Here is a 26,944-nt window from a genome sequence, read left to right as displayed (position 1 = left end):
GAACTTACTTAATAAACCGTAATGTTTTTATTACCTTAGAATGAGGCATTTATATCTACGCGGGAATCCCCTTCTATGAAGGTCGCCATATTGTGACGTCATGTTTCTACCGTAGCCGAACGCGAACACACAGCGTTACAGAGCGCGTTTCGTCACTACCTTGAAAGAGAAGCCGCAGGAAGCTAGAAGAAGCTAGTCATAAACACCGTGAGTAGTGACTTTTCCCTTGTCAGTGGTGTAAATATGTAGTTGGATTGTTTCATGTAATTCTTCTCCCTCGCTGTGTTATGGCTTTGCTATGTGGGGATAAATGTGCTGGTTAAGTAGTTAGTATGATTAGTAGGCTACTCTTGTCATTGACCGTAAAACAGTTACAGGAATCACCAACCCGTCGATCTTGGAAGCATTTTAAGTCGATCGAGTTTCCAAAATCAGAGAAAAAAGCCTATTGTGTTTATTTCTGAGGATCTATTGACAGAAATGCAATATAAAATCCATAACTATGTTTTCAGTGGTGTATAAAGACCTTACTTAATGAACCGTTATGTTTTTATTACCTTAGAATGAGACATTTATATCTACATAGACGCGGGAATCCCCTTCTATGAAAGTCTGAAGGTATGTTTCTACCGTAGCCGAAAGCGAACAAACAGCGCTAAAGAAACCTCATTGCTTGACTTACTACTCTCTGCTGCTGACTCAGACTCAGACGACGACATATTTTGTCTTACGTCGGCCACCGTAGCTTCTCATTCGAGTTTGAAAACCGAGGGATAGGCCGCGAGTGACTTGCTGTTTGCAATTTGCAATTCTCACCACTAGATGCCGCTAAAAATCCCACACTGCACCTTTAACATTTTTTTATTATTATTCTTACATTTCGGTCTGATAATTAGGTGGTCTGGACTTGCTTCCGATTGGTTTATCACAGACTGAAGTGTTTCACCGCACTTTCCAGCAGAATCATCAGATGCCGACAACAGGCATAGAGAACTAATCTGGCACATTCTTCATAAATCTCACTACAGTTATTACACTGTGTTTTTTATTTTGCTTTTTGCAAGTAGTGTAAATCGCCTCTGCCTTGATTTAAATTAATTTGAATTTTTAATGCTGTATTCAATAATATTAAGGCGCTACGAATGAATAAGATTGTACAAAAAAAGAAATGTTCTTGGTGGACACTATGCATAAATAAGTGATTAAATAAAAATATAAAATATTATAAAAAAGTGTGTGTATGTGTGTGTGTGTGTGTGTGTGCGTGTGTGTGTGTGTGTGTGTGTGTGTGTGTGTGTGTGTGTGTGTGTGTGTGTGTGTGTGTGTGTGTGTGTGTGTGTGTGTGTGTGTTTTGCTAAGTTTAAACTTCTCAGACTGCTAAAGTGAGTTTGACATCTGGCAGGAAAAGCTCCATTTCTTTTCTCTCTCTTGCTGGAGCTTCGCTTTGCCACCGAGAGATTTCATTTGCTCTTGGCGAGACAGAGCTGCCGCGTCTCCTGATGCGCAGAGCACAGATCTGAATATAAAGAAGCACGAGCGTTCACTGTCCTCAATAACTCTCCTGAGGAAGACTTCAGAAACATCTTCTTCACTGAAACACACACTCTACACGGAGACTCCTGAGAACACACTGGGCCTCGTTCATCAAACATCAGCAGCATTAATACTTCATACAACCTTTCCTAATTTGTAATTTGTTGTTCAATTAAACGCGCCGATTTATGTAATAAGCCTTTATGAATGATTCAAACTGAAATTTGTTCTACTGATGTCTCATGAATGTGTTCGCTTTTTTATTGTACAACCATATTCTTGCCGACGGAGGAGAAACCATTGCATTTACATTAAAGTGAGCAGAAGCAAAGTTAATGAGCAAACACAGATAGATAGATAGATAGATAGATAGATAGATAGATAGATAGATAGATAGATAGATAGATAGATAGATAGATAGATAGATAGATAGATAGATAGATAGATAGATTACATGTTTCCTGTAGAGATGGTCATGATTTCTGCATCCTGCTCTCATTTCCTCTTTCTTTCTTTCTTTTCACTGGAAAAACTAAAGTCAGACTTCTTTAAAGGGTTTTTCCGTCCTGTGCTGACACATCAAAACAGGAAGTGTGTGTGCGTGTGTCCATTAGTTTATAAAGCTGAGTTTATATCTGAGACTGACGGACACGAACAGCTGCAGATCCACATCTACTGTAACACAATCAAGATCTGAGCACGATTATATGACAGAATAACTGTATAGATATGACTGTATAACAGCATAAGCAGAGTTAACAGCACAGGACTAAACTCTTCCCAGTAAAGCTCCCAGTGTGTAATACGAGACACGTCACCCTTTCGCTATGCCTTACTCATGAACACACACTAACCCTGACATCAGCAGGAAACATGCGGACAGACTCTGCTACTTCCTTACGAGGAAAACCTTCAGGGAAGTTATAAAGCAGAGTCCGATTAAACTCCACACATTATAGACCACAGGAACTTTATTCTCGGAGATCTTTCGCTCTTTCTCTGAATCTCAGGACGCCTCAGACTGTGTCCATCGGCCGGAAACACTCCGGGATCTCCAGTCCAGTGCCAGACGACTAGGGTTGGGTACACAGACAGTAGAAGCTTGGGATCGGTTCAACTCTAACGATTCTTGGTTCCGATTCCAATATTTTTTGGAGGACAAAAAAAAAAAGAGCAAATAAATTCGACCTTTTATTCTTGTCACATTTAGGCTATTACCAGTAAAACTGTGACAATGCATCTTAATTTACAAAAAAATATATAACACTTCAAGGAATTATCAATAAAAACAATTACAAAACTATTTAATTTTAACACACAAAATAGAACATAACTAAATATATAACAGACATGCAAAGTCAGCAATTCTTTTGAAGAGAAATCAGCATGTCTGCCTTCTCTGGAAGTGAACGTGATGTCTCGGGATCTCTCGGGATCTCTCAGGATCTCTCGTGATCTCTCGTGATCTCTCGGGATCTCTCTGGATCTCTCAGGATCTCTCGTGATCTCTCGTGATCTCTCAGGATCTCTCGGGATCTCTCGGGATCTCTCTGGATCTCTCGGGATCTCTTGTGATCTCTCAGGATCTCTCGTGATCTCTCGTGATCTCTCGGGATCTCTCGGGATCTCTCGTGATCTCTCGGGATCTCTCGGGATCTCTCTGGATCTCTCAGGATCTCTCGGGATCTCTCGGGATCTCTCGGGATCTTTCGTGATCTCTCTGGATCTTTCGGGATCTCTCGGGATCTCTCTGGATCTCTCGTGATCTCTCTGGATCTTTTGGGATCTCTCGGGATCTCTCGGGATCTCTCGGGATCTCTCGGGATCTCTCTGGATCTCTCGGGATCTCTTGGGATCTCTCTGGATCTCTCGTGATCTCTCTGGATCTTTCGGGATCTCTCTGGATCTCTTGTGATCTCTCTGGACTTTATATCACTTAATTCGGACTTTATAACTCGCAATTGCGACTTTATATCACGTAATTCGGACTTTAGAACACAATTGCGACTTTATATCACGTAATTCGGACTTTATAACGCAATTGCGACTTTATATCACACAATTCGGACCTTATAACACAAATGCGACTTTATATCAAGCAATTCTGAGAGAAAAAAGTGAGAATTGTGAGATAAGTTTTTTATTTTGTATTCTGTGGCGGAAACCAGCTTCGATAACTCTCCCTCAAGTTGTTCCAAACCTGAATAAACAAACAGTTGTTGGACCCCATTGACTCCCATAGTATTTTTTCCCCATATGGAAGTCAATGGCGTCCAACAACTGTTTGGTCACAAACATTCTTCAGAACAACTTCTTTTGTGTTCAGCAGAAGAAAGAAACTCATACAGGCTAGGAACAACTTTAGATTGAGTAAATAATGACATAATATTCAGTTTTGGGTGAAACATCCCTATAATTCATGATGGACTGTTACAATACGTTACGACAGGACAGTTACGAATTAAAGGTGGAGAGCTCATATCAGGTGTTCAAAGAGCTAACTTTTAATTTGTAAAGATTTACAGGCTGATCTCATTCTCATTCTCTGATCTCAAGTCTCAGAAGTTTGAGAGTTTGTAGACCCGGCGTAGTAAACCCACGACATGATCTGATGTGTTACAGATGCAGCGTTACACCAGAGCGCCGATGAGGGAGATCTACAGGACATCTGAGGGAGATCTACAGGACATCTGATGGAGATCTCAGTAGATCAGTGTGTGTGAGAGACAGAAGGTAGAGGTCAGATCCAGAGCTCAGGGTGTGGTGGAGCTTCACACACTCACACAAAGACCTGCCCTTGCCAAACAACACTCACTTTGGGATTTTAAAGGATCTTAAAACCTTAAAACACAAAACCCGAAGGCCTGGATTCAATAAAGCAAACCACCAACAAGTGAGTTATGAAATATGGCACAAATAAAAGTAACACGATTGTTTTTAAAGCACCATGATGTCGCTGTACTTAGGCTACTTACATTTTGACTCCTTTCATTCATTTTTTTTTCTCTCCATTGCATATGCTGTATAAACCAAGCCGTATTTTCTCCCAAATCCCCAGCATGCATCTGCTTCTGAAAGACATGTTTAATGAACTTACCATCCCAGCGATGAGAAGTTGGACCAGGACAAAGCTCCGTTAATCCAGCTGTGTGTATAATGATCTAGCAGATCCGAGGAGACTCGAGACGAACTTTATTCTGTCATTGCTGTGTTTACGCGTGAGGAACGCCTGTTAGCGCCTGCTGGGGTTATGAAGAAGGCAAAGCTTCGTGAAATAGCGTTTCTGTGAGATGGTTTATGCGGTTTTCCTCAGTCGGGAAGCGAAACCACTCCTACATCACTCTTGCGCTCGCTCCCGTCTGATGACGTCACCCACCGGGCTTTCACCGTTCACTCCTGGAGAACAAACATCCCCAGGCTTATAAATCACACAAAAAGTGCAAACTGCATTGATGCATTATGATGATTCATTCAAAGATATGACTTGACCTTATTATTGTGCTTTTCATTCTTTTTTGTGCATGTATAATTACATAATTCGATGTATGCAAACCTAGGATATTTATGTTTTCTTGTTTGTTCATTGTAAAAGACACAACCTTGCTGAACTTCCCTGAGCTGGGAGTTATGTATAAGTTCTGCAATAAAAATAAAATAAAATAAAAAAAAACTGGTGAACACAAAGTCTACTCATGATGTAGCATTACTATTGTAGGCTACTATTATCATTACAATTGTAAAATTGATAATAATAACAGTCAAAAATTGATTATGCTTACTATTTCATATTTACTATATGTGGGTTTGATATAGGCCTAGTAATATATATTGTTATTATTATTAGTATAATAATTAATATAGCCCATTGTTATTATTAGTAGTAGTAGTAGTATTAGGGACCCTAAATATAATAATAAAATAATAACATAACAACATAATAATTTAAATAAAGTAAATCTGGCAATACTAATGTTTTGTATATATCCAAAAGCAAAAAGGCTATTGGACTTATACAATTAAGTTACACTTTACTTTAAGGTGTCCGTGTTACAGTGTAATTATACATTTACTGTGAGAAATAATAATTAACTGCATGTATTTACTATAGAGTTAGAATTAGGGTTTAGGGTTAGTTGCATATAATTATGCATAATTTACTGTTATTACTATAGTAACTACATGTAACATGTAACAAGGACACTGTAAAATAAAGTGTTACCTAAAAATATTATTAAATATATGCAAAGTGGCATCTTTTCCTAATTGCTCGTTTTTTTGTTGTTGTTTTTTTATTATACTCTGGCACCTTTATTTTTCTGTGACAGGTTTACATTAATAGTTTAATTTAACAGGTTTAAACAGCAGAGGATCCCCCGTGGAGAGTCACACCTACATCTCATCCTGACCCAGACAATAAATCACAAAAGTTCCCAAACACCACATTGCACTGCCATTGCATTAAAGGTACATGTTCCTCTGGCTGATGTTATTATACAGAGACTTTCACTTTCACTTCTATATAGCATATATTATTAAATGTCCCAATCACACCGCTGGTTTTACTGAGTATTAACAATTATTATTATGTTTTTTTAAAAATAGTAATGACTAACGTCACCCTTGCATTACCTCTCAAAACCACATGGGGGCGCAGACTGAATTCCACACTTCGTTACAGTGATTCAAATTAAACACATTAGAAAAAAAAAACATGCGAAATAAAAAACTTTATATTTACGTGTTAAATTATTTAATTATTTAAAAGTATATTATTTAATTTAATAATAATTTAACGAAAGTACGTCAATATAGCCTATTTAACATAGGTTAATTATTAAATTACATATAGGCCTACGTTATAAATCACGATAGAGCGTCTATATTCATACACATGAATTCCATAGGCACTACGCAACATTATATAAAATATGCTACAATATTTATAAGACTTTTATTTTGAGGGGAAACTGTGTGACATCACATCCGGTTGCCAGTTGTTGACAAAGCGCTGCCTCACTGACTGTTGTGTGAAGCGTTCACAATCAAACTGGTGAGATATTAGATATTAATCCTGTCGTATTAAATGTCACCGTGATGCGAAGTTAATGTATTGTGTCTTAGAACAATAAGTGATCTGCTGTCATCATCATCTTTGAGAGATTCATTAACATCAATAGTTAGCATTAGTTGATTAGTCACAGTACATGATGCTAATTGTTTTGTTTTACAAGTTTTCAAAAATGTTATGTTTACATATGTAAAGGCGTCATTATTATCCAAATAAATACGCACTAATTATTTTGCACACATTAACAGAACAGAAATCTGAAGTTTTGATAAAGTCAGGTGGTTTTGCTGTTGTTAACACATTAGAGTTTTAATGTGGATTTTTCTGAGGAGATTTTGGATTTCTCTTTATATCATTCCATATTTCTAGGAAAAAAATGGTGTTTAAATCAGGTGGTCAGCCGTAAAACGTTAAAAATCTTAATGATCCAAAACCTTTGACTGGAAGTGTATATATTAGATAAAGTGCACTAACACTGTTTTCTTCCCACGAGAAGTGTTTTCTTTTCCTCGTTTGAGAGTTAATGGTCTGTTGTGTGTTGAAGGATATGGAGGGTTCAGCATGGCATCTCTCCCTGAAACTCCGGGACAAACCCAAGGCCATGTTCCAGTTCCCAGAGTCCGAGCCTGGAGACGTTCATCCCGGAGGATACCAGGTGTCGACGCTCAAACAACTGATCTCAGCGCAGTTATCAGACGCGCTGCCCGAGCCCGAGCTCATCGGTCAGAACATTACACACTTCCTTTCAGCCGCTGTCAATCTACATTCACACACTTCAGCCATTTATGATCAGGTCGATGGTTCGATCAGCTGAAAGGCCTTAAACCGCTCAATCGATCTGAGTGAAGTTTCAGTCAGAGACTCAGAGTTCAATTATCCGATCAGGAAGAAGCATGTAAACTCCTGAATCCGACTATTTTCTGTTGCATTCAAAAACACTGGCAGTGCCTTGATGCATATGTTTATTTATGTTTCATGTTTTATGAACTGGTCAGTGGATGCGATTGAATGTCAAGGTTATTATTATTATCAATAACTAAAACTATTCAAAACATGTATTTGAATTAGTGCTGGGCAACGATTAATCGCGATTAATCACATAATACAGTATATGTGTGTGTACTGTGTATAATTATTTTGTATATATAAATACACATATGCATAATATATATATTTAAGAAATATTTGCATGTATATATTTATACATAATTTATATTATATATAAATATTTTATATATAAATAACACATTTTTCTTATATTTATTTATGTGTATTTATATATACAAAATAATTATACACAGCACACACACATATATTATGGAAATACAAACTTTTATTTTGAATGCGATTAATCTTTGCCCAGCACTAATATTAATTTAAATAAATAAATTTGTTTAAAAAAAAATAAAAAAAAATAGAAATGTTGCCTTGAAATAAATTTGTTGAAGCACTAACATTATTAACCGTTAATAAAAAAAAATGATTAAACCTAAATAGGAATGTTAAAAAATATCTATAATAAAATGAGTACAAATTTTACTCAAATTAAAATAGAAAAAAAATAAACTTAAAACTCAGAATATTAATGGAATATTAATAATGCGCCACTGGTTCCCTTGAAGTTTTCCTCTGGGTTATTATCAGGACTTTGGTAATCATAACATGATGATGCTTGGACGTTTTGCTCTATTATGAATATTAATGAATATGTGAATCGTATTCGGGTCTGTGTAAACAGAACGTGTATTGTGCGTTCCCGCTTCTGTGTTTTGCAGACTTTGTGCACTGTGGCTGTGTGCTCAAGGATGATCTCACGCTGGACTCCTACGGGATCAAGTCTGGATCCACACTGCACATCATCAAGAAGACGTGGCCGGAGCCGGAGGTCAAGCCTGGTGCGTGAGGATCTGACCTCGAGTAAGGGATTACGGGATCTGTGAGGTTCATCAGTGCTGATGTTTCTCGTGTTCCTCCTCACACAGAGCCGGTGAACAGATCTGCAGCGGCTCGAGAGTTCAGGATGCTCCAGGCCGGACTGATCTCCAACTCAGCGTACAGAGAAGCGGTCGGTACACACTACAACACTTCAGCCTGTTCACTCAGCATTTGAGTTCAAGGGATAGTTCACTCATAGTTACTCACCCTCAAGCCATCCTACGTGTATATGATATTCTTCTTTCAGATGAATACAATCAAAATTAAAAAAATGTCCTGGCTCTTCCAAGCTTTATAACGGCAGTGAATGGCTGTTTCTGTTTTGAAGTCCATAAAAGTGCATCTGTCCATCATAAAAGTGCATCTGTCCATCATAAAAGTGCATTTATCCATGATAAAAGTGCATCTATCCATGATAAAAGTGCATCTATCCATCATAAAAGTGCATCTATCCTTCATAAAAGTGCATCTATCCATGATAAAAGTGCATCTATCCATCATAAAAGTGCATCTATCCTTCATAAAAGTGCATCTATCCATGATAAAAGTGCATCTATCCATCATAAAAGTGCATCTATCCTTCATAAAAGTGCATCTATCCATGATAAAAGTGCATCTATCCATCATAAAAGTGCATCTGTCCTTCATAAAAGTGCATCTATCCATGATAAAAGTGCATCTATCCATCATAAAAGTGCATCTATCCTTCATAAAAGTGCATCTATCCATCATAAAAGTGCATCTATCCATGATAAAAGCGCATCTATCCATCATAAAAGTGCATCTATCCTTCATAAAAGTGCATCTATCCATCATAAAAGTGCATCTATCCTTCATAAAAGTGCATCTGTCCATCATAAAAGTGCATCTATCCTTCATAAAAGTGCATCTATCCTTCATAAAAGTGCATCTATCCTTCATAAAAGTGCATCTATCCATCATAAAAGTGCATCTATACTAGGGGTGACCCCGAATAGTCGAAGATTCGATGCTTCGATAGGAGGAGCCTGATTCGACTACCAATCTCACGGTCGAATCTTCGCAGATGTGTTATTAAACGAGTATTATGTCATTTTGGCCATGTGAGTGTGCTAAATGTCTGATTTCACATAGAACTACTGGTTTTCTGTCAATACGTTAATATACAGCCTATTATGATAATGCTGTCAATAAAAATGTGCAAAGAAAGAAGCTTTTAATAAATATTTTTAACGTGCGTGCAGCGTGAATAAATCCAAACACCCCGTGACAGATTTAAGTTTCACTTTCGATCCGTGACCGACAGAGGAGCGTCTTGTCGGCAGGGATTTAAATCTTTAAAAATGTCTGGGATAAGAAAATCTAAAGATGCACACCATCAGAAAGGATATTCTCCAAGGCTGGATTTAGCATCAGGAAAACCATGATCGCACTTCTGCCGGCCAGCGTTAACAGGTTGGTTTTCCTCGGGACGTTCTAAAACGCTTAACGTGAAAAAAGCTTTTAAAACGCTTAAATGGCACTTTTACGTGCTTAATGTATGTACACAGTAGGCTACACACCTTAAGAAACCATTCCATGTGCAGATAAGCAGATGAACCCAGAATATGAACGCAACGCGTTTCTCCTGAAAGTCACGTAAAGCTTTTTCTTTAACGGTTTTCTATGGGAGGAAAATGCTTAACGTAGCCTATAATAAAAAGCGTTGCGTTCATATTCTGGGCTCATCTGCTTTTCTGTAGGCTATATAGTATGCTTTATTAATAAGGTGTGTACAGAATTTGATCTTTTAATATAACAGTTTTAGGACAAAGCCGTTAAGCGTTTTTCACATTAAGCGTTTTTAGAATGTATTTTATCCGCGCACACAATTTGAAAAGACTCAAACGGACACAGGCCGAGTGAAAGACTGGATTTAGTTTTCTCGATCAGGTATGGGTACAAGTGATTTCAAAACATTTCAGCCGGTTCTAATTTGATTTTTGGATACTGTGAACACGTTTAGCTAAAAGGACTGCCGCTCCAGTTTAGCGTTTATTGTTGTTTCTGCAGTTAAAAAAACAAAGTTGACAGTCCTGGCCATACTTTCGTTATTTTAATAATTTCTTTATTTTTATTTTATTAATTGATCACTCAGGGTGATCTAATTTAACTATTTGTGACTTGTGTTTTTAATATTTGTTCCCCTGCACTTTAGGCATTTTGCGCATTTGTTCTGCTTCTTGTGACTTGATTCTGACTTATTTCGTTTTGTATTTTTATTTATTATAAATGTATATTGTGTTCTTTATTGTTGATTATTTTTCAGTGCATCGATGTTGCGCTGTAGGCTTACTTAGAGTATGCTCGTACAGGCAATTCAGCCGATTTAATTTGTGAAATGCAAATCCTATCTGCAGTGTGGCCTTTCTGCAGTTATTTATGTTATTTCTTAGTTTTATTGATCCAAAATGTTTTTATACATTTTCTTCTATATCTTTGTGTGATGTTCTGTACATTGCGGCTTTAAAATGTTAAAGCCCCGCCCCGCCCCGCCCCCTCCCCAACACCACACACATGATTCGACTATTAGTCGACTATAGGCAGGACTTGACGAATCTGATTCGACTATGAAAATCCTTAGTCGGGGACACCCCTAATCTATACATGATAAAAGTGCATCTATCCATCATAAAAGGGCATCTATCCATGATAAAAGTGCATCAGTTCATCATAAAAGTGCATCAGTTCATCATAAAAGTGCATCAGTTCATCATAAAAGTGCATCTGTCCATCATAAAAGTGCATCTATCAATGATAAAAGTGCATCAGTTCATCATAAAAGTGCATCAGTTCATCATAAAAGTGCATCAGTTCATCATAAAAGTGCATCTATCCTTCATAAAAGTGCATCTATCAATGATAAAAGTGCATCTATCCATGATAAAAGTGCATCTATCACAAAAGTTATTCTCAAATCAGTGAGGCTCAGATCAATCAGTTTCAAAAATAACTTTCAAAAATTCAAAATCTTAACTGAAAGAAAACAAGTTGACAAAAAGATTGAATCCAATATTTGGTGATGATGTAGCATAACGAGAGATTTATAAGCAATTTTTTTGTTAAAATACAAGGCATAGATTTCTCCCTTTTTGAGGGAGAAATAAAAAAACGTCATTTTGTAACCACTAGGTATAAATATATACAAATATATACTGGATAGATAGCTGTGTATTCCCTAGTTGCTTATTACAGTATTTTCTGACATCATTTATTACTTGTATTATGCTTTTCATTTGGATATGTTTAGACAAGATCAAGGACTATTTCTCCATGGTTGATTTGTGACCATTTGTTTTTAAAAGTCCTTTTCTAATCATGTCTACAATTGTTTTTGTTCATATAGCAAGTGTATGTGCGTTCATACACTACCACTAATGTTGTAATGCTTAATAAAGCAGTTAATCATGCTCTCGTGTGTTTTCAGGTGTATAAGATGCTGGCTAATAAAGAGTCGCTGGAGCAGATTATCGCGGCCTCACCTGGACTCAGCTCAGATCCCGTAGCTTTAGGTTTGTTGGCTTTGAAACGCATTACCGCTCATGGACGAAGAATCATGCGACTCTCATCAGCTCCTTCGTTTTGCAGGTGTGCTCCAGGATAAAGATCTGTTCGTTCAGTTCACAGACCCGAACCTGCTGGACACGTGAGTGTCCTCCAAACACACAGGGCTCTGTCATACACTCGGTGCAATGCAGCGCCGGGCAAATGCATTTGCTACAATGCAAGTGTGTTTTGCTAGTTTCATCCCGACACAGTTTTCATTTTCACGTCCTGCGCCACGTTGTGCGTTCATCTATGGCCCATGGGCGGCGGGTCTGAGAACCAGGGGCCGTATTCACAAAGAATTTGATCTTACCACTAGGAGTACTCCTAAATCGCACTAAAATATTTTAGCTAGGAGTTTTCTCTTAAAAGTTATTCACAGCGCCTTTCAGACCTCCTCTTAGTAAGGAAAAATGACAACTCCTAAACTAAGAGTGAGTCTTTGTTGCTATGGATGACGTCAGTTCTCATGCACGAGCTTCCTCGCAGTGTTAGATGACAGGGCCATCATGCGGGACATAACACAGACGCAACAAATCATGGAATTACCACATCTAAATATGTCTGTGTCCTACACAAAATAATAATAGTAATGTCATCGAAATGCATATATAATGACATGTTTGTGCAGGCCCCAGTGAAGTGTGATTCTAAAAAGGCAGAGAGAGAGAAAAGTCGTAAATTAAATTAAATCAAGGTAGCCTAATACCCAAATGAAAACCGCCACTTGCCTAATAATGAAAAAACGAAACTTGCATTAACACTTGCTTGGTTAATTGACATCCTATTAGCCTAAATAGACTAAAGCAAGGAAATGTTGCTCTTATTGAAGTAATGTAATAGTTGAATGACGGTGGATTATGAAGTCGCCAAAACGTAAAAGAAAGCCCAACTGGACGCATGATCAGTTACTGCTGCTGGCCCAGCTGGTGCTAAAAAAAAAAAAAAAAAAAAGATGCTGGTGTGCGCTACAATCCTGTGTGAATAGGTCTTAGTGAGTTAGGAGTCCTCTCGACTTCTTTTAAGCTGTCCCAGACTTAGCTGCTACTTTTAGGGCTAAAATGCTTCGTGAATTACTCTTAGTGAAAAAAAATTAGGAGTCCTAAAGTTAGGAGTGACACGCCCATTATTTTTAGGAGTTGCTCCTAAATTCGCCAGTTAGGAGCTACTTTTAGCCTTAAAATTCTTTGTGAATACGGCCCCTGGTGTGTGTTCAGGGCAGGCGCATTGTTGGAGCACTGCTATTTTGAGGAACTGAAATAGACTGACTTTAGACCAGGTTTCAGTCAATGGCGCAATAGTTTTATTGTTGTTTAAAGTGCGCGTTAGTAATATGAGCCTATAGGCGGTTCCACAACGCGCGCGAACACTCTGCTTTTTACACAGACAGACACACACACACACACACACACACACACACTGCTTATTATACACTTTTTAACTTTATCCTTCTCCTCATTGAAAACTTGACTGAGTGCCTAGGACCTGCTTTTCACTTATTATACACACTGCTTATTAGACACACAGGGACGTGCAGCAGCACACACACATGCCAAATATTAAAAATGAAAGGATTACAATGTAAAAGAGTAATATTGTTTACATAAAGATATGGTGGAATCCGGCTTGTCCCGTAGATGGTCTCACTTTAACCACACACACACTGTACAAATTTACAGGTACAATATGTAGGAATTTTGTAATAAAATATCCAAAAATCACTTGCACAGTGTGATATATTTCCTGCAGTTGTGTACTTACAATATCCCAAAAGTCTCCAAAGATTTTTTATTTCAGAGAAATTCCAATTTTAAATAGGCGACATTGTTGTCCCGGACAACAATGTCGCCTGTCAATGACGCAATATCCGCGTTTTCCTCGGTTTCCGCTCGTACTGCCATAGCCATGACGTAACCATGGCGACAGACGCTGACAACTAGAGCGTAACGTTTAGCGGCACGCTGTTGTTGTGCGAGATACATAGGCCTTTATGACGTGATAGATCAATCATTATGCATATGTTGATTCACCCTCAAAAACTATCAAGTGATCGTTATGCTGATGAAAATTCACTGTTATATTGCGCTTTGTACTTTGGTAATGCTTTTTATCACTTGTGTTTTGACTGAGATTATGGCAGTGCAATTAAATACAATCGGATATGTGTTGTTAAACAATATTTAGCCATTACTTGCAAATGTTCGTTCAAATTTACTTTGAGTACGATTGGTTTGAACACGTAAAACAACACGGCATTAACCATAAACACGTAAAACTGCACAGCATTAACCCAACAAATCATTTGACAAATAGCTGTAACAGGATAATTTAGCATAACATTTCGCCTTCCTTGCAGTTAATTCATTATGGTGACATGAAATATTGCGATCAGACGATAAGTACCTCATCCGTGATCATGATTCATTAAGTTCATAACATCTCTGGATGGTGAAAACGACATCTCCCATCGTTCAACTCTCCCTCATAGCGTCACCAAGCTTCGCCTTTGTTATTGTTGGTAACTGCGCCCTCTTGTGGCGAAAAATTCCTACATATTGTACCTTTAACCTCGCGTATGAGCAGATCCGTTACGCCCAAAACACACCCATTACTCATTAAGGGTGCTCTCACACTGGGCTCGTTTGCTTTGCGTTTGTCTAGTTTCACACTCAACTTGATTCTATCGAACCCTGGTGCGTTTGCGTGCATCTTACGCAGGGCCGGATTAAGAGTTCAGAGGCCCCTGGGCACAATATCTTGTAGGCCCCCCCCCTTAGGCAGGCCAAATGTATATTTTGCCCAAGGACATTTTAATATGGCATTTACAGTTTTACTGACTTAAAAGGAACTTTGTTGTACTATGCTGGAGTAAAGTTCATAAATGGTCGTTCTTTCCCATATGAATTTGTAATGCTATGTTGGGTGCACCTCTGTGCCTCTAGGGGGGTTCGGGGGCATGCTCCCCCGCAAGAAAATTTTGTACATTTTAAGGTTAAATGCATCAATCTCGTGCTCTTTGAGAGATCAAAATTAAGAGCTTCAACCCATGAACTGCTCGTTGAACAAAGAAAAAGCATTGATTTGTACCAGGACAATAAAGAGGGCTCAAACATCTTTTTAGTTATGAGAGTCTCAGTCTACATTACATTATCAATGGTGTTTTAGGATGCCAAACAATTATTATAATAATCTAATAATGATTTATATAATTATTCCTATGACGTAAAATCCATAGCCTATAAATGTACTATATAAATGAAAATGAATATTTTAAAAGTATATTTTAGTCTACATTACACTATAATACAGGAAAATTAAAATACTTTTGTCCTAATTTCTTCACTTGCAAGAAATAAACCCTTGAGCTTTTATTTAGGAGAAAACACCAGATAACCATGCTGATCGCGTGAGCAAAGAGCGCACTTTTCTTTAAATCACGCAGCACACACAGGATGCCTATTCTTAAAGTCTTGTGCTGTTTTATAAAGGCACAAAGCCATCATGGTTTCGATTTTAGTTCGTTGGCAAAATATAACGCTAGAGACCTTTATGTTAGGTTATACATTTTACATCTCATATGTGTTGGGAAAAGGGAGAAGAGAGAGTTCGGCAAAAGGCGGATTCGAACTCGGGTCGAGCGCATCAAAAGCTGCTTTCAAACACTTCACGCGCTACGACCTACGCCACTGTAGGTATTCAGTGACGCGCGTCTTTTTACTACAAAGACAGGCACTTAGTGCAAATATACGCTCCGTTATCTAAAATATATTTTTTCTTCCCCTCGCTTGGGCCACAAGTGCGCATGGCGAACTTGCAATGAATACATTTTATCAGACCGGCCCTCGCGGCCTCGAAACACTACCGGCCCACCGGGGAAACTCCCGACTCTGCCGATTGCCACTCCGCCCCTGGTGCCCAGGGCCCCTTAGATGTCGTGGGCCCCTGGGCAAGTGCCCAGTTGCCCTAATGGTTAATCCGGCCCTGATCTTACGTCATTGCAAAGTCCACATTCACGCGAATCGTAGCACGGTCCGAGTGCAACCGAACTCACAGCGCCTCCTCCCGGTACTCTCGGGTTCGGTACCGCAGTGCGCACCCGGGTCCCCATGACAGCGGAGCCGTGGCCCGTTCCGGACTAAACTGCCAGTGTGAAAGCACCCTAAGAGAATAGAGACGACCCTTTTAGATCATGCGCCGGGAGCACCGACCATTTTTACCGTCGTTAAACCAGCAAAAGCGGATTCATACGCGTCTTGCACCGTGCGCTTTTGACCATGAACTTAGATCATTAAAATAGGGCTTTTGGAGTCGCACGCTTCAGTGAACATGATCTCACCTGCCTCTCTGTGTGTGTGTGTGTGTGTGTGCTCCAGGTTGATCCGCTCTCACCCGGCATTGGTGAACGCCATCGTCCTGGTCCTGCACTCGGTGACCAGCAGCATCTCCAGCCAGTCCGGCTCGTCTCGCAACGCATCGGCCAGTTCCTACAGCGAAATGCCAGGTGAACTACAGCTTATAGATGAAACACTGCGTCTGATAATGTTCACTGCGTCTGGTGATGTTCACTGCGTCTGATGATGTGCACTGCGTCTGATGATGTTCACTGCGTCTGATGATGTTCACTGCGTCTGATAATGTTCACTGCGCCTGATGATGTTCACTGCGTCTGGTGTGTTCACTGCGTCTGGTGATGTTCACTGCGTCTGATGATGTTCACTGCGTCTGGTGATGTTCACTGCGTCTGCTGATGTTTGATGTTCACTGCGTCTGGTGATGTTCACTGCGTCTGGTGATGTTCACTGCGTCTGATGATGTTCGCTGCGTCTGATGATGTTCGCTGCGTCTGATGATGTTCACTGCGTCTGATGATGTTCACTGCGTCTGGTGATGTTCACTGCGTCTGATGATGTTCACTGCGTCTGGTGATGTTCACTGCGTCTGATGATGTTCACTGCGTCTGATGATGTTCACTGCGTCTGATGATGTTCACTGCGTCTGATGATGTTCACTGCGTCTGGTGATGTTCACTGCGTCTGGTGATGTTCACTGCGTCTGGTGATGTTCACTGCGTCTGATGATGTTCGCTGCGTCTGATGATGTTCACTGCGTCTGGTGATGTTCACTGCGTCTGATGATGTTCGCTGCGTCTGATGATGTTCGCTGCGTCTGGTGATGTTCACTGCGTCTGGTGATGTTCACTGCGTCTGATGATGTTCACTGCGTCTGGTGATGTTCACTGCGTCTGGTGTGTTCACTGCGTCTGATGATGTTCACTGCGTCTGATGATGTTCACTGCGTCTGGTGATGTTCACTGCGTCTGATGATGTTCACTGCGTCTGGTGATGTTCACTGCGTCTGATGATGTTCACTGCGTCTGGTGATGTTCACTGCGTCTGGTGATGTTCGCTGCGTCTGGTGATGTTCACTGCGTCTGGTGATGTTCACTGCGTCTGATGATGTTCACTGCGTCTGGTGATGTTCACTGCGTCTGGTGTGTTCACTGCGTCTGATGATGTTCACTGCGTCTGATGATGTTCACTGCGTCTGGTGATGTTCACTGCGTCTGATGATGTTCACTGCGTCTGGTGATGTTCACTGCGTCTGATGATGTTCACTGCGTCTGATGATGTTCGCTGCGTCTGATGATGTTCACTGCGTCTGCTGATGTTCACTGCGTCTGGTGATGTTCACTGCGTCTGGTGATGTTCACTGCGTCTGATGATGTTCACTGCGTCTGGTGATGTTCACTGCGTCTGCTGATGTTCACTGCGTCTGATGATGTTCACTGCGTCTGGTGATGTTCACTGCGTCTGGTGATGTTCACTGCGTCTGATGATGTTCACTGCGTCTGCTGATGTTCACTGCGTCTGATGATGTTCACTGCGTCTGCTGATGTTCACTGCGTCTGCTGATGTTCACTGCGTCTGCTGATGTTCACTGCGTCTGCTGATGTTCACTGCGTCTGCTGATGTTCACTGCGTCTGATGATGTTCACTGCGTCTGATGATGTTCACTGCGTCTGCTGATGTTCACTGCGTCTGCTGATGTTCACTGCGTCTGATGATGTTCGCTGCGTCTGATGATGTTCACTGCGTCTGGTGATGTTCACTGCGTCTGCTGATGTTCACTGCGTCTGCTGATGTTCACTGCGTCTGCTGATGTTCACTGCGTCTGCTGATGTTCACTGCGTCTGCTGATGTTCACTGCGTCTGGTGATGTTCACTGCGTCTGGTGATGTTCACTGCGTCTGGTGATGTTCACTGCGTCTGGTGATGTTCACTGCGTCTGGTGATGTTCACTGCGTCTGGTGATGTTCACTGCGTCTGGTGATGTTCACTGCGTCTGGTGATGTTCACTGCGTCTGGTGATGTTCACTGCGTCTGGTGATGTTCACTGCGTCTGGTGATGTTCACTGCGTCTGGTGATGTTCACTGCGTCTGATGATGTTCACTGCGTCTGGTGATGTTCACTGCGTCTGGTGATGTTCACTGCGTCTGGTGATGTTCACTGCGTCTGATGATGTTCACTGCGTCTGGTGATGTTCACTGCGTCTGGTGATGTTCACTGCGTCTGGTGATGTTCACTGCGTCTGATGATGTTCACTGCGTCTGATGATGTTCACTGCGTCTGGTGATGTTCACTGCGTCTGATGATGTTCACTGCGTCTGGTGATGTTCACTGCGTCTGATGATGTTCACTGCGTCTGATGATGTTCACTGCGTCTGGTGATGTTCACTGCGTCTGATGATGTTCACTGCGTCTGATGATGTTCACTGCGTCTGGTGATGTTCACTGCGTCTGATGATGTTCACTGCGTCTGATGATGTTCACTGCGTCTGGTGATGTTCACTGCGTCTGATGATGTTCACTGCGTCTGATGATGTTCACTGCGTCTGATGATGTTCACTGCGTCTGGTGATGTTCACTGCGTCTGATGATGTTCACTGCGTCTGATGATGTTCACTGCGTCTGATGATGTTCACTGCGTCTGATGATGTTCACTGCGTCTGGTGATGTTCACTGCGTCTGGTGATGTTCACTGCGTCTGCTGATGTTCACTGCGTCTGCTGATGTTCACTGCGTCTGGTGATGTTCACTGCGTCTGATGATGTTCACTGCGTCTGGTGATGTTCACTGCGTCTGCTGATGTTCACTGCGTCTGCTGATGTTCACTGCGTCTGATGATGTTCACTGCGTCTGCTGATGTTCACTGCGTCTGGTGTGTTCACTGCGTCTGATGATGTTCACTGCGTCTGGTGATGTTCACTGCGTCTGCTGATGTTCACTGCGTCTGCTGATGTTCACTGCGTCTGGTGATGTTCACTGCGTCTGATGATGTTCACTGCGTCTGCTGATGTTCACTGCGTCTGCTGATGTTCACTGCGTCTGGTGATGTTCACTGCGTCTGGTGATGTTCACTGCGTCTGATGATGTTCACTGCGTCTGCTGATGTTCACTGCGTCTGCTGATGTTCACTGCGTCTGCTGATGTTCACTGCGTCTGATGATGTTCACTGCGTCTGATGATGTTCACTGCGTCTGCTGATGTTCACTGCGTCTGCTGATGTTCACTGCGTCTGCTGATGTTCACTGCGTCTGCTGATGTTCACTGCGTCTGCTGATGTTCACTGCGTCTGCTGATGTTCACTGCGTCTGATGATGTTCACTGCGTCTGCTGATGTTCACTGCGTCTGCTGATGTTCACTGCGTCTGATGATGTTCGCTGCGTCTGATGATGTTCACTGCGTCTGGTGATGTTCACTGCGTCTGGTGATGTTCACTGCGTCTGATGATGTTCGCTGCGTCTGATGATGTTCACTGCGTCTGCTGATGTTCACTGCGTCTGCTGATGTTCACTGCGTCTGATGATGTTCGCTGCGTCTGATGATGTTCACTGCGTCTGGTGATGTTCACTGCGTCTGGTGATGTTCACTGCGTCTGATGATGTTCACTGCGTCTGGTGATGTTCACTGCGTCTGCTGATGTTCACTGCGTCTGATGATGTTCACTGCGTCTGCTGATGTTCACTGCGTCTGCTGATGTTCACTGCGTCTGCTGATGTTCACTGCGTCTGCTGATGTTCACTGCGTCTGGTGATGTTCACTGCGTCTGATGATGTTCACTGCGTCTGGTGATGTTCACTGCGTCTGGTGATGTTCACTGCGTCTGCTGATGTTCACTGCGTCTGCTGATGTTCACTGCGTCTGCTGATGTTCACTGCGTCTGGTGATGTTCACTGCGTCTGGTGTGTTCACTGCGTCTGATGATGTTCACTGCGTCTGATGATGTTCACTGCGTCTGATGATGTTCACTGCGTCTGATGATGTTCACTGCGTCTGGTGTGTTCACTGCGTCTGATGATGTTCACTGCGTCTGATGATGTTCACTGCGTCTGATGATGTTCACTGCGTCTGGTGTGTTCACTGCGTCTGATGATGTTCACTGCGTCTGATGATGTTCACTGCGTCTGATGATGTTCACTGCGTCTGCTGATGTTCACTGCGTCTGCTGATGTTCACTGCGTCTGCTGATGTTCACTGCGTCTGCTGATGTTCACTGCGTCTGGTGATGTTCACTGCGTCTGATGATGTTCACTGCGTCTGGTGATGTTCACTGCGTCTGCTGATGTTCACTGCGTCTGCTGATGTTCACTGCGTCTGGTGATGTTCACTGCGTCTGATGATGTTCACTGCGTCTGGTGATGTTCACTGCGTCTGCTGATGTTCACTGCGTCTGCTGATGTTCACTGCGTCTGATGATGTTCACTGCGTCTGGTGATGTTCACTGCGTCTGGTGATGTTCACTGCGTCTGCTGATGTTCACTGCGTCTGGTGATGTTCACTGCGTCTGCTGATGTTCACTGCGTCTGGTGATGTTCACTGCGTCTGATGATGTCATCTGCTCATTGTTCTTTATGTTTTGTGTGTGTGACAGGAGGTTTTCTGTTCGAGGGCATGTCAGATGATGATGAGGATTTCCAGCCTGTACGTTTTGTCCCCCTCTTCAGTCACATTGTATAAAATCGTATATTATTATTTTATTTATCATAGTTATGATTTTTTTTTTATTGTTAGTACAATTATATTAAGGAGAATTGAACATTTTATCATAGTAAGGCCATTTGTATTACTAGTAAAATTATAGTAAGGAGAATTTGAAGTATAATTACAGTAATATTTTGGTAATGGGGATTTTTTTTATTAGTATTGTAATATTTAAATAAGGGGATTTTATTATATTAATATAGTTAAAATGTTTTGTATAATAAATATTATGGTCATTCTTTTTTATTATTAGTTATATAGTAAGTAGAATTTTAAATAATATTAGTAATATAATAAAGAAAATATTATTATAGTAATATAATAGGAAGAGGTATTTTAATTAGTATTATAGTGATAAAGATTTTTTTTTTTTATGATTGTTGTATTTTGATATACAGTATATTGTATAATGATAGTAAGAATAAATCTGTGCATGTTGTTTAAAGCATGGAAACCGAGCCAGACATCAGAGACCGTTTGCAGCGTCGAGACCGACGACTCTGGGTCCCAGTGGAGCGACCGGGCCTCGACCCATCACTCAGAGCGAGCTAGCATCAGCCCTAGCTTTAGCCAGCACCCCCGAGGCCAGCACTCCGGTCAGACACACACACACTCACACACACACACTCACACACACACACACTCACACTCACACACACACACACACTCGACCCATCACTCAGAGCGAGCTAGCATCAGCCCTAGCTTTAGCCAGCACCCCCGAGGCCAGCACTCCGGTCAGACACACACACACTCACACACACACACACTCACACTCACACACACACACACACTCGACCCATCACTCAGAGCGAGCTAGCATCAGCCCTAGCTTTAGCCAGCACCCCCGAGGCCAGCACTCCGGTCAGACACACACACACTCACACACACACACACACACACTCACACACACACACACTCACACTCACACACACACACACACTCGACCCATCACTCAGAGCGAGCTAGCATCAGCCCTAGCTTTAGCCAGCACCCCCAAGGCCAGCACTCCGGTCAGACACACACACACTCACACACACACACTCACACACACACACACTCACACTCACACACACACACACACACACACTCGACCCATCACTCAGAGCGAGCTAGCATCAGCCCTAGCTTTAGCCAGCACCCCCGAGGCCAGCACTCCGGTCAGACACACACACACTCACACACACACACTCACACACACACACACTCACACTCACACACACACACACACTCGACCCATCACTCAGAGCGAGCTAGCATCAGCCCTAGCTTTAGCCAGCACCCCCGAGGCCAGCACTCCGGTCAGACACACACACACTCACACACACACACACTCACACTCACACACACACACACACTCGACCCATCACTCAGAGCGAGCTAGCATCAGCCCTAGCTTTAGCCAGCACCCCCGAGGCCAGCACTCCGGTCAGACACACACACACTCACACACACACACACACACACTCACACACACACACACTCACACTCACACACACACACACACTCGACCCATCACTCAGAGCGAGCTAGCATCAGCCCTAGCTTTAGCCAGCACCCCCAAGGCCAGCACTCCGGTCAGACACACACACACACTAATGCTCACTCTCGTCTGTAGGACATGTCCTCTGTTGGGCCGTCAGACACACACACACACACACACACACACACACACTAATGCTCACTCTCGTCTGTAGGACATGTTCTCTGTTGGGCCGTCAGACACACACACACACACACACACACTAATGCTCACTCTCGTCTGTAGGACATGTCCTCTGTTGGGCCGTCAGACACACACACACACACACACACACTAATGCTCACTCTCGTCTGTAGGACATGTTCTCTGTTGGGCCGTCAGACACACACACACACACACACACATTAATGCTCTCTCTCCTCTGTGCTGCAGGACATGTCCTCTGGCGCTCCGGTCAGCAACAGTCTCCTCACTCAGGCTCTTCAACAAGCCTTACAGGCGTCTGGCGTGAGCTCGCTCCAGGTGCCAACAGAACAACACACTACTGGGGACGCATTTCACTATACACACAGTCAAACCAACATTTCTCACATTATCACAGTTTATTCGCTATAAAATAAGCGAATGTTATCTATAATTGCTTAGAAAATCAGCATTTTGCAGTGGCTGCTGCTTACACGTGTGTGTGTGTGTGTGTGTGTGTGTGTGTGTGTGTGTGTGTGTGTGTGTGTGTGTGTGTGTGTGTGTGTGTGTGTGTGTGTGTGTGTGTGTGTGTGTGTGTGTGTGTGTGTGTGTGTGTGTGTGTGTGCGCTGCAGGGCCGCTGGCAGACACAGATGCAGCAGCTCAGGGATATGGGCATCCAGGACGAGAGTCTGGCTCTGCGAGCGCTAACGGCCACGAACGGGGACCTGCAGTCGGCACTCGAGATCATCTTCTCTGGAGGACTGTGACCGGCCCAGTTTTCTTGTTCTTTTTTATTACTTTTCACTGAAATAATAAAAATAAAAAAAGTTGTATCAAATTGTATTTAAGTTTAAGTGAGACTGCATGAGTGAATGAGTGTTTGATTAGGCCTGTCTGGTGACGTCAGTATATGTCCACTAGGTGGCGCTGTGAGACAATTTAAGGGAATCCAGTGTAAAAAAAAATATGAAACTCCTCCAAAAGTGCATACACATAAATCTGAACTACCAACTCAATATCAATCTTGATTTTGGATAATTAAAATTAATATATAATGTAATTCTTATATTAATAAAAAAATTCATTTCAACACATTTGACTACCAAAATTCTTATACTTAAGTTTTTAGGAACAGTTTTAAATCACCAAAACTCAAAAGCTGTACATGTTTTTTTTTTTTATAATTATTATAGTAGCATGAGAATATGTATTATTACTAATACAGTAATACAATAAGCATATTATTAGTATGGATAATGTTTTATTAGTAATTTAACATTAAAGTATTGTAGTATGGAGAAATAATTATTATTGTTGTACTTTTATATACACACACACACACACACACACATATATACAGTTACAATTGAAATTATTCAACCCCCATTGCAAATCAGGTTTATTGGCAAAATGTACAGACTTCAAGCTGTTTGCAATGAACAGATCAAACAAAAGTAATTAAAATAGGTCAACACAACAAAAGTGATTTTCCCAAATGTAACTACAAATGCAACTTTTCATGATTTTTGCATTTTCAAAATTATTCAGCCCCCTGAATAGAATCCCTCACAACAGCACAAATCTGCAAAAAAGGTGTTGTCTCAAGCCACCTGATGCAAGTAATCAAGGGCTTCATTAGTCATATCAGGTGTGCTTGAGCTAGAACACACACAATATCTGAACTGGCGAGGTTTGTTGAGAGTCACATTTGACTGCAAGTTAGAAATATGGCTAAGTCAAAAGAATGGTCCAAAAAGTTAAAGGGGTGGTATAATCCTTTTCACAATTTGTCAAATAAGACTGATGTCCCCAGTGTGTGTGTGTGTGTGAAGCGTTAGCTCACAATACCCCACAGATATGTTTATATAGCATGTTAAAGCTGTCACTTTTTGAGGGTGAGCCAAAACTCACCGGTTTTGTGTCTGTCCATTTAAATGCAAATGAGCTGATGCTCCCGGCACAGGGGGCGGAGCTTCAAGACCTCGTGTCCTTTTACCTCACACACACACACTGAACATTTCAAAAACTTTTAGCCTTTTATGTTCAAACCGGAGTCAGAGAGATGGAGAGACTCAAGAGGAAGTGACAAGAAGCAACAGGACATTTCTGAACGCTTAGTTGATGAGTTTATGAGCTTATGTGTCATTATCTTCTAGTCATTGATTAGCATATTCTGTCATGATGATCTATAAATCTTGTTCCAGGGGGCGGGGCTCATAGGCGTCATTTACGGGGGACGGGGGGGGGGGGGGGACATGTCCCCATCACTATTTGCAAGGGTCGATTTTGTCCCCACCACTTTTGAAACATCTCGCGGTACGGATGTACCAATACAAGTAAAACATCTCCAGTTAACTAGCAGAGCATTCGTTTCGTTCGTTTGTTAAATAAGAGCCGATCTAGCGCTAACATGTGTTGTTTTTTTAATCAAGTGATCATGTGATCGTTGCCTCTGCGATCAGTGGCGCGGATACAGTGTTCTGTTGTGGCTCGCGCACGCGCCGCAATGTCTTCACTCGGACGCGCGCTTCAATCCGTTGCGGAGATTCTCTATTCGTTCCGGTGAAATCGCAAAACAAAATGCAAACAAACGTCCCTGCTTGATATACAACCACTGATAAACATTATCGTTTTTTATGAGGGGAAAAAATTCCCTCGAGTGCGAGTGCTATTCGAGTGCGGATTAGAACCCAGACACGCTTGGCAAAAATTCTGCCACTGGACCATTACAGTAAAAATGTGTTTATTCACGTGAAAATTCATGACACTAACAACATATCAGATCTCATTGTACGACCAATTAAACCCAAAGTAGCCTACTACCCCAAAATAGCAGGTTTATACGACTGAAGCGACAATACCCAGTTAAAATAGTGCGGCCGGCTACGCAATACTTTCGTTCCCTAACTCAGGGAACTGAGGTTACGTGAGTAACCAAGTAGTTCCCTTTCGAACGGTCACTTCGTATTGCGTAGCTATACGCAGTGGGAACGCTATGCAAAACGCCGCACTGAATAACTGGTTGCCACTGCAACTCAGGAACCCTGAGCATACAGAACAAGCCATAAACCACTTAATATGTATACACTAGAGCCGACACCGTCAGGTCCAGGTGAATACATCAGAATTTCCCGGTCAAGAATATGAAAATACCACCAGCCTTAGCGGGTTTATAAAATAAAGATTTTTACCGGCCAGAAGCGGGTTTATATACATATATATGTGAATGTGGTTATGCACAGAACAAATGATGAAAGACCAGACACTGTCAAGGCCCTAATCATACCGAAAAGACCCCTGCCTGTAGGGAGGGTACTTCCAAATTATAGAATTTCATAAATGTGGACGGCGAGGCCCAACCGGCCGCCTCACAAATGTCTTGGATGGGAAAACCAGACGACCACGCCCACGACGAGGCCATGCCTCTGGTCGAATGGGCTTTAACACCTAAAGGGCAAACCTGACCCGCTGAGGTATAAGCCGTTGAAATGGCCTCCACTATCCATCTAGACAGTCTCTGTTTAGTGACAGGACCCCCTTTGGACCACCAAAGCAGACAAAAAGCTGTTCTGATTGCCTAAACGATGCAGAACGCTCCAGATAGATTCTCAGCGGCCTGACAGGGCAGAGAAAGTTAACCTCCCCATCCTCCGTGGAAGGGGGAAGGGCTAACAATGTTACCACCTGTGCTCTGACCGGCGTTGAGAGCACTTTGGGTACATAACCATGCCTGGGTTTGAGGATGACCCTGGAATCACCAGGACCAAACTCCAAACATGCCGGGCTCACAGAAAAAGCCTGCAGATCTCCCACTCGCTTAATAGATGCCAATGCCAACAGGAGAGCAGTCTTCAGCGAGAGAAGTTTAAGATCCACCGACTGGAGTGGTTCAAAAGGTGGACCCTTCAAAGCCCCTAGGACCACAGATAGGTCCCAGGACGGCACAGAAGGAGCTCTGGAGGGGTTAATCCTCCTAGCACCCTTTAAAAATCCTTCTGGAAATTGTCCCCATTATCACGCCCTCTTGGTTCCAGCCCTGAGCCCACCAGGGAACCAGGGTCCTTAAACAACCGTGATTCACTCTGATGCGTAGGCTGCCTGACTGCCAAGCATTCGTTGGCACCCGGCGTTTCA

At 42.0% G+C, this 26,944-nt stretch overlaps 2 protein-coding genes across 4 annotated transcripts in view; one reads left to right on the top strand and one right to left on the bottom strand.

Moving 5' to 3' along the window:
- cd276 (CD276 molecule) overlaps window positions 1–4,764 on the bottom strand; it is a 113,620-nt gene extending 108,856 nt beyond the window's left edge. For all 3 annotated transcript variants that reach the window (XM_056238332.1, XM_056238331.1, XM_056238330.1), the window contains exon 1: window positions 4,631–4,764. The gene's annotated coding sequence lies outside the window, so the exon portion shown is untranslated. The remainder of the gene's footprint in view (window positions 1–4,630) is intronic.
- Window positions 4,765–6,487: 1,723 nt separating this feature from the next.
- Window positions 6,488–23,670, top strand: ubl7b (ubiquitin-like 7b (bone marrow stromal cell-derived)). The gene is made up of 11 exons (XM_056238333.1): window positions 6,488–6,583; window positions 7,146–7,323; window positions 8,377–8,496; window positions 8,584–8,666; window positions 11,982–12,066; window positions 12,143–12,200; window positions 16,474–16,601; window positions 21,034–21,083; window positions 21,590–21,739; window positions 23,059–23,148; window positions 23,443–23,670. The coding sequence occupies exons 2-11, from the start codon at window positions 7,149–7,151 to the stop codon at window positions 23,575–23,577; spliced, it is 1,074 nt and encodes a 357-aa protein (XP_056094308.1). The 5' UTR covers window positions 6,488–6,583; window positions 7,146–7,148; the 3' UTR covers window positions 23,578–23,670.
- The last annotated feature ends 3,274 nt before the right edge of the window (window positions 23,671–26,944 follow it).

The sequence above is a fragment of the Rhinichthys klamathensis genome, unplaced genomic scaffold (genome assembly GCF_029890125.1).
Source record: "Rhinichthys klamathensis goyatoka isolate OS25496 unplaced genomic scaffold, OSU_Roscu_1.1 h1tg000519l_1, whole genome shotgun sequence".
NCBI lineage: Eukaryota > Metazoa > Chordata > Actinopteri > Cypriniformes > Leuciscidae > Rhinichthys > Rhinichthys klamathensis.
This window is presented reverse-complemented; position numbering and strand designations above follow the sequence as displayed.

Bases quoted from the DNA above. Each gene is read 5' to 3' on its own strand.
- ubl7b (XM_056238333.1), top strand. From the start codon at position 7,149: ATGGAGGGTTCAGCATGGCATCTCTCCCTGAAACTCCGGGACAAACCC. The intron at 7,324-8,376 runs GTCAGAACATTA...TGTGTTTTGCAG, and splicing joins GCCCGAGCCCGAGCTCATCG to ACTTTGTGCACTGTGGCTGT. The intron at 16,602-21,033 runs GTGAACTACAGC...TGTGTGTGACAG, and splicing joins TTCCTACAGCGAAATGCCAG to GAGGTTTTCTGTTCGAGGGC.